The 12,008-nt window shown below is 45.3% G+C and overlaps 2 protein-coding genes across 2 annotated transcripts; both read right to left on the bottom strand.

Moving 5' to 3' along the window:
- Nucleotides 1-464: 464 nt before the first annotated feature.
- LOC145878512 (uncharacterized) lies at nt 465-4,593 on the bottom strand. Its single transcript, XM_082973785.1, has 4 exons — nt 4,579-4,593; nt 4,033-4,194; nt 3,802-3,913; nt 465-3,652 (listed from the first exon to the last, which is right to left on the bottom strand). The coding sequence occupies exons 1-4, from the start codon at nt 4,591-4,593 to the stop codon at nt 3,156-3,158; spliced, it is 786 nt and encodes a 261-aa protein (XP_082829911.1). The 3' UTR covers nt 465-3,155.
- LOC106602497 (uncharacterized) lies at nt 4,208-9,565 on the bottom strand. Its single transcript, XM_014195169.3, has 3 exons — nt 9,301-9,565; nt 7,237-7,367; nt 4,208-7,064 (listed from the first exon to the last, which is right to left on the bottom strand). Exons 1-3 carry the CDS (start codon nt 9,563-9,565, stop codon nt 5,898-5,900), a joined length of 1,563 nt encoding a protein of 520 aa, XP_014050644.3. The 3' UTR covers nt 4,208-5,897.
- Nucleotides 9,566-12,008: the final 2,443 nt, after the last annotated feature.

The following is a 12,008-nucleotide window of genomic DNA, read 5'->3' on the forward strand; positions in this document are numbered from 1 at the left end:
TCAAGGACACACCTTAAATATTGCCACTCCTCTCACCTCAGAGCTGAGATTAGTCAGGTCAATTGCTGAACCATGCGCATGTGGTGGAAAATGCCAGTGTCAGTTTTTACATACTGAAATTGCAAACTAACCTGTGCTTGCCCTGCCATAACGCCAGCCAGAAATAGAGCCCCACATCTCCTATGATCAGTATCTTTCAAGCTGAGAGCAGACTTGTTTAGAAAGAAAAGTGTGTTAGCAACATTAGAGTAGAAAATAATAGAATTACTTTATTCCATCTACATCACCTCAGTAAGGTAAATATTCAACTGTCCTTGTTCTAGCCTAGGTACTGTCTCTCTAAAAACAGGTATTTACACAATCCTATTTCAAATGACAAGTTAACAAAAGGTTAATGAGTGGTTAATTGTCCTCTTACCCAGTGGTGAAGTGGTGCCAAAAAATTCCCAAACAGGAAGAAAAGGTGGCCTGTGTAATTGTTTTATTGTGAAACAGTGACATACACTCTAAATGACCTAAAATAATAGAATCCATATTGGTCTTTCACAGTCAGGCCAAAACGTAGAGATGGAAAGAGGCCTCATCACTGTATCCGTGCCATTATGGGCAGCGCCACTGAGCCTATCTCCATTTTGAAGTAGCCAATTTTATTCCTCACGATTGGCTGATCCCTCCTGATGACCCGGTTGCACTAAGTGTTTCCCCACAAATCACATTTTGGATCATTTGCGCATAGGCCTACCACTGTGTGCACATTGCGAAAATGTGAAGCAATAATAGTTTATCAACATTTTAAGATAAACATTCTGATCTGTTCCATCAGCCTTATTGATGCAGCGTATACCCCCACTACACTACTTTGATATGCATCGTGGGGATTAAGAAGTGTGTATACTCATTGCCCACTGGCGTTATGCCCACCTCCAGAACTCCACTGCTCTTACTACAGGTCACTTCACATGATAGCTAAAGTATGGTCCCCTGTGTACATCTTCAAAAAATATATATTTAACTAGGCATGTCAGTTAAGAACAAATTCTTATTTACAATGACGGCCTACCCCGGCCAAATCCTAACCCGGACGACGCTGGGCCAATTGTGCGCCGCCGTATGGGCCTCCCAATCACGGCCGGTTGTGATACAGCCTGGAATCGAACCAGGGTCTGTAGTGATGCCTCTAGCACTGAGATGCAGTGCTTTAGACCGCTGCGCCACTCGGGAGCCTTCTCTAGCCACACTGTTCCGATTTCTCCACATTGTGGACACTCCTATGTCTGATAAGGCTACTCCGGAAGGAGAAGCTCTTGTAACATAGTTTGCACTTGAAGGGCCTCTCCTTGGTGTGAACGGTCTGGTGCTCCTTCACATAGTTTGCCTCAGCGAAGCGCTTCCCACATGTGGAGCAGGAGTAAAGCTTGTCAGCGTCCGTCCTAACGCTCAGCCTCTCACGTTGTGACCCAATGACACCAGAGGAGGTAGAAGCAGGTGCCACCACCCTCAGATGGTTAGTCTTTGAGCTCCCTCCTTGACCTCTAGTCATTGTTTGGGTGTTGTTGGGATTGTGTGCTGTGTTATAGGCTAGGTACCTCTTGTGGTGAACACCCATCCTGACCCTGTCTGTATTAGTGGGGTAACCATGAGGTAACTGAGGAAGGCTAGACCCAGGTCCAGGCTTTCTATGAACCCAGTCACCAGGCATTAGAGGAGACTCTGAAGGAGAAGACAGACTTCCTGTTAGACTACCCCCAAGGGGTTCACCCACCACCGTATGTGAAGGCTGAAGCCCAGGGTGACCTTCTCTGTTCATCATGGATACTGCGGTGTTTGTATCATAGGAACAGGAGGGTCTATCTCTATCAGCCCCAGGCCCTGCTTCATCCCTGCACTGAGACTGTGAAGAGAAAGGTCTGGGCTGCAGACTGGATCCCTGACTGGAGCCTCTGTCTCTCTGATGACCACCAGGACTGTTGTTCAGTCCACCTGTCCACTGGTTGTGTTCTATGTGGTGGAGTCTCTGTTCCTCGTGGTTCGGTCCTTGTTCCGACTCTGGAAGGAAGAGTGATGGCCCCTGATCTACAGTTCTGATCCGGGGCCATCGTTTGTGACCAGCCACCTCAGAGGTCCAGTATTTCCAGCCAGCAACACCGGATATCAGCAGGTCCTCATGGACTGCAGACTTTAAACACAAATTGAACAGAAAAGTATAAAGTTTTACATAAGAAACTTTGCTGTACACAAAATATGACATTATAAAATGTTTACCACAGTCAAGCCCATATTAAACACTGTGATTCAAGTACCTAACAATATGGAGCCATTGGAGTTTATTATAAATACATAAATATAAATAATGTCCATATGTGTTGATAAAAAACAATTGTAATGTTTTGTTCCACTGCGATAAGGGAAACCCAGTCGCTGCAATTATTTAAAAAATTGTCTGTCAATTTTGTAATTCAGTTCAACAAAATGGTCATACAGTTAAATCTGGAACCTTCACTTTCATAGAATATATTTTTTAATATTTTGAAGGAAAAATGTAATAAGACACTTGGTATTTCACTATAAACCACAGCATCAAAGAGGACAAGGTTCTCACTTTTCATCAGTGAATCATTTTTACAGACACCATCACACCAACCATCCCCATATCATCTACTCTGCCTCATCATACACAATATTTCCTCACTTCCCTACTACATCCAAAACCAACAGAATTAATTACAAACTAACTAATACTATATTACATGGGCCGTGTGCATTTCATGTTGGTGTATCCTGAGGTAGCTCCTCTCTGAGAACCTCTTCTCGCAGTGTGTACAGGCGAACAGCTTCTCTCCAGTGTGGACCTTCAGATGCATCGTCAGATGGTGCTGGTGGGAGAACCTCTTCTCGCACTGGGGGCAGCTGTAGGGTTTCTCCCCTGTGTGGACCCTCTGGTGCCTCTTCAGGTTGGATGTGTCTGGTAAACTGTCCCGGCACAGGTGGCACCCGAATGGTTTCTCCCCCTTGTCCATCCTCTGGTGGATCTCCACCTGCTTGGGGACAGTGAAGGCTTTCCCACAGAACGAACACAGGAAGCGCTTCTCCTTGCCACTATATCTGCTGATAGCACTACTACTGTAATTTGTCAATGGGCTTGTCTGAGGTCTGGTTTAACAGTAGGAGAGTGTGAGGAGGATGAAGGTCAGGGTCACAGGGTCCATGTTCCAGTTGATAGATCCTATAGAAGGCAGGCTGAAGGCAGCACCTGATAGGGGGTTAACCTGAGACGCCATCAGTCTCTCTGAATCACAACTATAGGAGCAGGACGGAGCATCGCTAGCCGAGTCTGTGTCTGTTCTCTTCCCCTGCATACGGACACCTCCCTGTCTCTGCAGACCAAATCTACACCTCGCCCTGGTCTCAGCTAGTCTGTTGTCATGGAGACTAAGTTTGGTTGTGGGTTTGTGTTCGTCAGTCTGTTTCTGGTTGTGGTTAACAGTGTTGTTCCCCAGCCCAGAGTTGAGGACGCTGTCCCATCCACTGACCTCCACTATGTCGCCTCTGGTCCTGGCCTGCTCAGTGATGTCGTCCCCTGGGCCCTTGGCTGCACCCGAATGGTAATCCAATATGGCCGCCCAGTCGCCTCTGTTATCCTCCAGCCAACCACCTTCAGGAAGAGTTTAGAAAATAGACTTTACAAACATGGCAGAGAAAACTCTACATATGGATTTTTTTGTCGTCAATAATAGCCAGGTGCATCACTATTCCCATTGAAGATCTATTACTGTATGTAGGCTATATGTATTTCTCCCTTACCTTGCTCCCCCATCTTTAGTCCACTCAGCAGGTCAATGCTCTCTGGTCTGTCTTCTATTGTCTCCTCTTTGACCAGCAGCAGATCAGGTTTCCCATCCTCCATGTCTACTGACTGTAAGAGATACAGAGTGAGAGGATGTTGGATCAAGACATCTGATATGAGCAACCTGCTATGGAGCATCTTCTGATTGGACAATGAGTTATTGATCAAGACCTGGCCCTTATCCATACCTCAGTGAGACTGTGTGTGGTCCTGTGCTGCTCAGCTGGTTCCTCTGTGGGTTCAGGAGGAGGTGTAGTCTGGTTGTCCTCCATGACCATGGTCCCCTCAGGGTTCCTCAGACCCTCCTCATACCCCTCCTCCTTCACCAGCATCACCTCTGGACCCTCCTCCTGGAAGAGACAGATGATACAGATTACACAGACATACACTCCCTCAGGTACGTACACACAGATAATAAACACACTTTCAACATGGAGTGTTTACCCATCCCCACTAAGTTTGAGTCCTATACTGTAGTTACAGAATGACTTCATTGTTGTTAAACCCATCATGATGGATATAAATATGATGTTGTGGGTAAATAGTCAGCTATGATAAGTCAAAGGTCATCAGACACACCTGACTAAACTATTTTGACGTGTACAGTAGGTGTTTGTTAGTGTGTGGGTATATTTAGTAAGTGTATATTGGTTATAAGCCGCTGTCTGGTGTATGCAGAATAGGATGACATCAGATGTGATGTATACTAAAGAGAGTCTCAATGAAAGTCTTACAATGAAAAGTCCCATTTTGTGTTTATTAAACAAACAAGTTTTAACTTACGCCATATGAAAACCACACATACGTCTCAAAAAGAATTCTGCATTAATTTTGTCATTAAACGTGTCTTGGGAAAAAAAGAGTAATTGAATGGAAACAGTGAAATAGGCATTTATGAACATCATATATCCTAGTACAAACACAATATGTAACAGACTTTTTAGGCTTAAATATGCCTTATATATATATATATATCACGCATTGTCTAGATGCAATATTCTACCCAGGAATATTCAACACTGAAATCTGTTACCCTTGTTATTCCAAATGAATCTGTGGATGAGAATCAACCTTTGTCTTTAAAGGAATACTCAGCGTTATGAGGTTTCTACGAGCAGCACTGCAGATATTGCGATGAGTGAGATGCAAGACTTTGTTCTCACCTAGTCACAAAGAGTATCTGCGCATGTGCACAGCTGTGGGACCAAAACCGCAGAGAAGTATAGCCTCTCGCTTCAACGCTCTTAGTTGTTGCGCAAATTGACCCACTACTGCTGTTTTTACTTTGTACTTCTACATCATTTGAGTCTAGAGATTTGCTGAGTCTACCTGCAGCCAGCTCCAGGAAGAGTCTTGGTGGTTCCAAACTTCTTCATTTAAGAATGATGGAGGCCACTGTGTTCTTGGAGACCTTCAATGCTACAGAAATGTTTTAGTACCCTTCCCCAGATCTGTGCCTCGACATAATCCTGTCTTGGAGCTCTACGGACAAATCCTTCGACCTCATGGCTTGGTTTTTGCTCTGACATGATCTGTCAACTGTGTGACCTTATACAGACAGGTGTGTGCCTTGCCAAATCATGTCCAATAAATGTACTTTACCATAGGTGGACTCCAATCAAATTGTAGAACTTTCCTCAGGGATGATCAATTGAAACAGGATGCACCTGAGCTCAATTTCTCATAGCAAAGGGTCTGAATACTTATGTAAATAAGGTATTCCTGTTTTTCGCATTATGGGGTATTGTGTGTAGATTGCTGATGATTTTTTATTTATTTAATCCATTATAGAATAAGCCTGTAATGAAACAAAATGTGGAAAATGTCAAGGGGTCTGAATACTTTCCAAAGGCATTGTATATGCCTTAAATATCACACCATTTCTGGATGTAATATTCTACTCAGGAATATTCAACACTGAAATCTGTAACTCTCGTTATTCCAAATGCATCTCTGGGTCTTTTCTGCTGACAACAATAAATTCATCTTTGTCTTTAATGCAGGGTTTAATCTAAACATCAGAAGCTATCGAGTGGAACGGTTACTTTCCATGTTATAGAGTGGAATGTTTTTTCTGCTGGTGTATCCTGAGGTAGCTCCTCTCGGAGAACCTCTTCCCGCAGTGCGTACAGGCAAACGGCCTTTCTCCCGTGTGGACCTTCAGGTGCGTCTTCAGCTGGTGCTGGCGAGAGAACCTCTTCTCACACTGGGGGCAGCTGTAGGGTTTCTCCCCTGTGTGGACCCTCTGGTGCCTCTTCAGGCTGCAGGCCTGGGCGAAGCACATGTGACACTGGGGACAGCTGAATGGTTTCTCCCCTGTGTGGACCCTCCGGTGGATCTCCACCTTCTGGGGGCAGCTGAAGCCTTTGTTACAGAACATGCAGAGGAACCGTTTCTCTTTAATATTGCCTGATGTGGCTCCCCCTCCCTGAGCCTGGGCTCTAGCCCTGTCGTTTGAGTTCAATACCTGATCGAAAAGGACGAGGCTGTGTGAATCTGAAGGCCCCATCGAAGTGGACTCTGGGTCGCGATCCTTGAACGTGTGTAAAAGGGAGTGGGTGGCAACATTTAGATTTGTCTCTAAGCTTCCACTGTAATCAAAGAAATCTCTGCCCTGTGAGTTTCCGTCCCCTAGGTGACTATCTGCATTCCATGTGGGAGGAACGTCACCCTCCACTTTCACAGTCACTTCATCTACAATCAGACCCTCCCCTTTCTTATCTAGGCACCCTTCAGAGTATACACTACTACTGTACCGGTTCCAGTCCCCTCTAGACAGATCAGTCTGTGTCTCTAAACCCAAGGATATGTTGCCAGGGTCCATCTCTGTAGTGTAAGAACAAGATGGATCATCACCGCCAGTGTCGAACGCATCACCATCAACATCTCCACAGGAATTAACTGTCCCCTGGTGAAATAGCGGTAAATACTCTGAGCCGGGAGCAGGAGGACAGCCCAGTCTCCCCGGGTTTGATCTGTGATCAGCTCCTGTGTGTACAGTTAAAGTCTTGGTGTCTGTCTCTGACTTGAGGATGGCGTTCGGCGTTCCACTGACCTCCGTGATGAGGCATCGTGTCCTGGACTGCACTGGGGTGGTGGTGGGGTCCTCCGTGGCTACAGGGGGCACTCCAGACTGGATGTCTCTGTTGTGCCGTGGGTCCTCCACTCCTTCAAACCTCTCCAGCTTGACCCCAGGACCTGCAGCCTCTGCATCTGCAGACTGACACAATAAGAAAGGTTATTACCAGTACTTCGTAGGGAAGTCTCACAAGTTCCCCTATGGCAGGTAAATTAGGATGTACTGTACAAGTGAATAACTAAGGGGAGCCCTACTGAAATAAACAGGCACATTTGATTTACAAAGTAACTCTCATTCTTTATGCACCACTAACCTCGATCACAATAAAGTGCTGGGTTGAGGTTCCACTCCCCTCATCAACAGTGATTGGTTGGTCATCTCTCCATGTATTGTGTCCCGCTGGCTTCACAAAGCTCCTGTGGCCTCCAGTGAGATGTCCTTCACCTGAGAGTGGGGGAAAAGTGGTGGTTAGGTTAGATACTGTAAATGCTCAAGGCTATATTGTACAGTCGTGGCCAAAAGTTGAGAATGACACAAATATTAATTTTTACAAAGTTTGCTGCTTCAGTGTCTTCAGATATTTCTGTCAGATGTTACTATGGAATACTGAAGTATATTTACAAGCATTTCATAAGTGTCAAAGGCTTTTATTGACAATTACATGAAGTTGATGCAAATAGTCGATATTTGCAGTGTTGACCCTTCTTTTTCAAGACCTCTGCAATTCGCCCTGGCATGCTGTCAATTAACTTCTGGGCCACATCCTGACTGATGGCAGCCCATTCTTGCATAATCAATGCTTGCAGTTTGTCAGAATTTGTGGGGTTTTGTTTGTCCACCTGCCTCTTGAGGATTGACCACAAATTCTCAATGGGATTAAGGTCTGGGGAGTTTCCTGGCCATGGACCCAAAATATCGATGTTTCGTTTCCTGAGCCACTTAGTTATCACTTTTGCCTTATGGCAAGGTGCTCCATCATGCTGGAAAAGGCATTGTTCATCACCAAACTGTTCCTGGATAGTTGGGAGAAGTTGCTCTCGGAGGATGTGTTGGTACCATTCTTTATTCATGGCTGTGTTCTTAGGCAAAATTGTGAGTGAGCCCACTCCCTTAACTGAGAAGCAACCCCACACATGAATGGTCTCAGGATGCTTTACTGTTGGCATGACACAGGACTGATGGTAGCACTCACCTTGTCTTCTCCGGACAAGATTTTTTCCGGACGCCCCAAACAATCGGAAACGGGATTCATCAGAGAACATGACTTTACCCCAGTTCTCAGCAGTCCAATCCCTGTACCTTTTGCAGAATATCAGTCTGTCCCTGATGTTTTTCCTGGAGAAAAGTGGCTTCTTTGCTGCCCTTCTTGATACCAGGTCATCCTCCAAAAGTCTTCGCCTCACTGTGTGTGCAGATGCACTCACACCTGCCTGCTGGCATTCCTGATCAAGCTCTGTACTGGTGGTGCCCCGATCCCGCAGCTGAATCAACTTTAGGAGACAGTCCTGGCGCTTGCTGGACTTTCTTGGGCGCCCTGAAGCCTTCTTCACAACAATTGAATCGCTCTCCTTGAAGTTCTTGATGATCTGATAAATGGTTGATTTAGGTGCAATCTTACTGGCAGCAATATCCTTGCCTGTGAAGCGCTTGTTGTGCAAAGCAATGATGACGGCACGTGTTTCCTTGCAGGTAACCATGGCTGACAGAGGAAGAACAATGATTCCAAGAACCACCCTCCTTTTGAAGCTTCCAGTCTGTTATTCGAACTCAATCAACATGACAGAGTGATCTCCAGCCTTGTCCTTGTCAACACTCACACCTGTGTTAACAAGAGGATCACTGACATGATGTCAGCTGGTCCTTTTGTGGCAGGGCTGAAATGCAGTGGAAATGTTTTTGGGGGATTCAGTTCATTTGCATGGCAAAGAGGGACTTTGCAATTAATTGCAATTCATCTGATCATTCTTCATGACATTCTGGAGTATATGCAAATTGCCATCATACAAACTGAGGCAGCAGACTGTGGAATTTAATATTTGTGTCATTCTCAAAACTTTTGGCCACGACTGTACACTATTGTCACTGTCAACAATTGGCAAGGATGTAAGGTAACATGTCTCATAACTTATTGATATACTATTCATTTATCAATATACTGTATTATGTTCCATGCATCACATTGTTTTCATTGAGTAAATAGGAAATGCAGTAAAACAAGAATCTGGTTATAATATTATTGTGTCTTTGCACATTATAGGTAAATAATTTTGGGAATTATTGCATACTATCCCCCAAAAAATCCTAGACCCAATTATGGGTGCAGAGGGGAAAGGGGGACGGGCCGCAAAGTCTCGGCCTGCTGCTAAATGTACTGTACCTCTTGCCATTGCTCTGTATCGGACACTACTGGGACGACTGGTGAGGAGGCGCTCTCGCATTGTCCTCTCTGCGCGCTCCCGTGCCACCTTCAGTTCCAGTAGTTTCCTCCGCAATGACCTGTTTTCTTTCTGGCTTTGAGTTATTTCCAAACGAAACACTGCATAGTCGTCGTCCACGAGTTTACAGATTTCTTCCACGGCTGCATTCGCTAGCACCTCCATGATGGAGGCTATTTGAGTGTGAAAAACCATACAGTTAGCCATTGTTAGCTAACGTTAGCAGCTAACTAGCGTTACCTAGATAACGTGTATCAACCTGTCTCCAACGCGAATTAAACACTACATGGGGTAAGTATGTGACGCTGTGCAGTTAAATTAGTCATATTTTGAGTTCCGGGGTGTCAAAAGGTGTCAGTAACAACAATAAAAACGCAAACTTGGAAATTCTTCTTGGTCACGTCTTTGTGTGATTTCCCGGCAGACTTGACGCTGTGTTGCGTATTGCTGCTTGTCACAGGTCGGAGTATGAATTACAGTTTTGTAACAAAAAGAGGAGTTAAAGGGAAGTGAAAATGTAAATCGCACCACCATCTAACCCAACACATATACACCACTGTACCCCAAAAACCAACCACCCCTATCCCCACTACTTTAGCCCTACCAGATCCTACTCCAGGAGAACAGTCTGGGTGGAACATATTCTCTTGAACCCCCCCTGTTGATCTTCTGCTAAACTCTTACACCCAACAATGTCTCTGCTGCCGTCACTACCACATCTATTTCCTGGGATTTATGCTCCACCAGTGCAGTACATTTACATTTTAGTCATTTAGCAGACGCTCTTATCCAGAGCGACTTACAGTAGTGAATGCATACATTTCATACATTTTCTTTTCTTCCATACTGGTCCCCCGTGGGAATCGAACCCACAACCCTGGCGTTGCAAACACCATGCTCTACCAACTGAGCCACATAACCATAGCAATAAACTCAAATCCTACCTTACTAAAAATCATCCTCTCTGGATCTCGCTCTTCAGACCTACTCACTAGGGGGCTCCCAGTCAAATCACTCACCCCTATCCTCTACTGCCTCAGCATAGGAAACTTTCTGCCCCACTCGAACTGTGGTAATCTCAACCTGTCTCTCTCTCACAGGGCACTTCGGATCCCCAGCTGCATGAGCACCCTCCCCCCCTCACTAAAGCTCTGTTGAGGGCCCTAACAGAATAGCAAATGTAACGTTATGACTATTGTTCCCTGGAGGAGGGAAACAAGGTATAACATACTATGATTGAAGGATCTAAAATCCAATGAAGGCCAAAGAAATCCACTCCTCGTTGGCAGTCCCGCCTTCCACAGGTGATAAGCATAAGGCTCGGATTCATTCCTTCAAATTAATACCGCTCTTCACCGAGCCCAGTAACGGGCTTGGTTACTTCAGGGAACAGTAGTTATAATCATAATGTTACCTTCCCTTTCAGTCAGTCAACTTTCAGTCCCCTGTCCCCGCAGTAAGCATGCTGTGGGCTAAACATGGAGCAGTGACATCCAAGCGATAAAACCTCACAAAAGTGTGTGGTGATGCCCAACTCGCCACAGCACAAATATCTCCTACAGTCAACCCTTTAAACAACGCCCAAGACGCTGCCAGACCCCTGGTGGAGTTGGCGCGTACAGTAGGTAACCCTTGCTGCTATATGCCAGGGAGATAGCCTCCACAATCCAGTGGGAGAGACTCTGCTTAGAGAGCGGGCTAGGTACCTCTTGTGGTGAACGCCCATCCTGACCCTGTCTGTATTGGTGGGGTAACCATACTGAGGAAGTCTAGACCCAGGCATAGACCCAGACCTTCTATGAACCCATTCACCAGGCATTAAACAAGATCCTGAAGGAGATGACAGACTTGGGATAGACTCTCTGTGGAGGCTGAAGCCCAGGGTGACCTGATTTTTTCATTATGGACACTGGTGTTTGTATCATAGGAACAGGAGGGTCTATCTATCAGCCCCAGGCCCTGCTTCATCCCTGCACTGAGACTGAAGGGTCTGGGCTGCAGACTGGATCCCTGACTGGAGCCTCCGTCTCTCTGATGACCACAGGACTGAGGTTGTTCAGTCAACCTGTCCACTGGTTGTGTTCTGTGTGGTGGAGTCTCTGTCCCTCGTGGTTCGGTCCTTGTTCTGAATCTGGAAGGAAGAGTGATGGCCCTTGATCTACGGTTCTGATCCGGGGCCAGGGTTTGTGATCAGCTGCTTCAGAGGTCCAGTTTCTCCTGCAAGCAACACTGGATATCACCAGGTCCTCATGAACTGCAGACTATGAATACAAATTGTACAGAAAAGCATAAAGGTTTATAAGAAACTCTGTGCAGTACACACAGAAACATGACATTATAAAATATTAACCACAGTCAAGCCCATCTCTAACACTGAACAATATGGAGCCATTGGAGGTTATTATACAAACGTTCCATATGTATTGATTCAATAATTAAGTATATTTTGGCTAGACTGATAAGGGAAACTCAGTCCCTGCAATGATACAAAAATAACCAAGTCAAACAGCACAGAGTCAATTTTGTATTTCATTTTAACAAAATGGTCTTACACTCAACTTTGAAGTACAGTAATTTTATTGCGATACATGTGAAAGTAGAATAACTGTTCTCACTATGGTAACAATTTTCTGTAAATCTGGTACCCTCG

This window comes from Salmo salar, chromosome 04 (genome assembly GCF_965601325.2).
Source record: "Salmo salar chromosome 04, fSalSal1, whole genome shotgun sequence".
Classification (NCBI taxonomy): domain Eukaryota; kingdom Metazoa; phylum Chordata; class Actinopteri; order Salmoniformes; family Salmonidae; genus Salmo; species Salmo salar.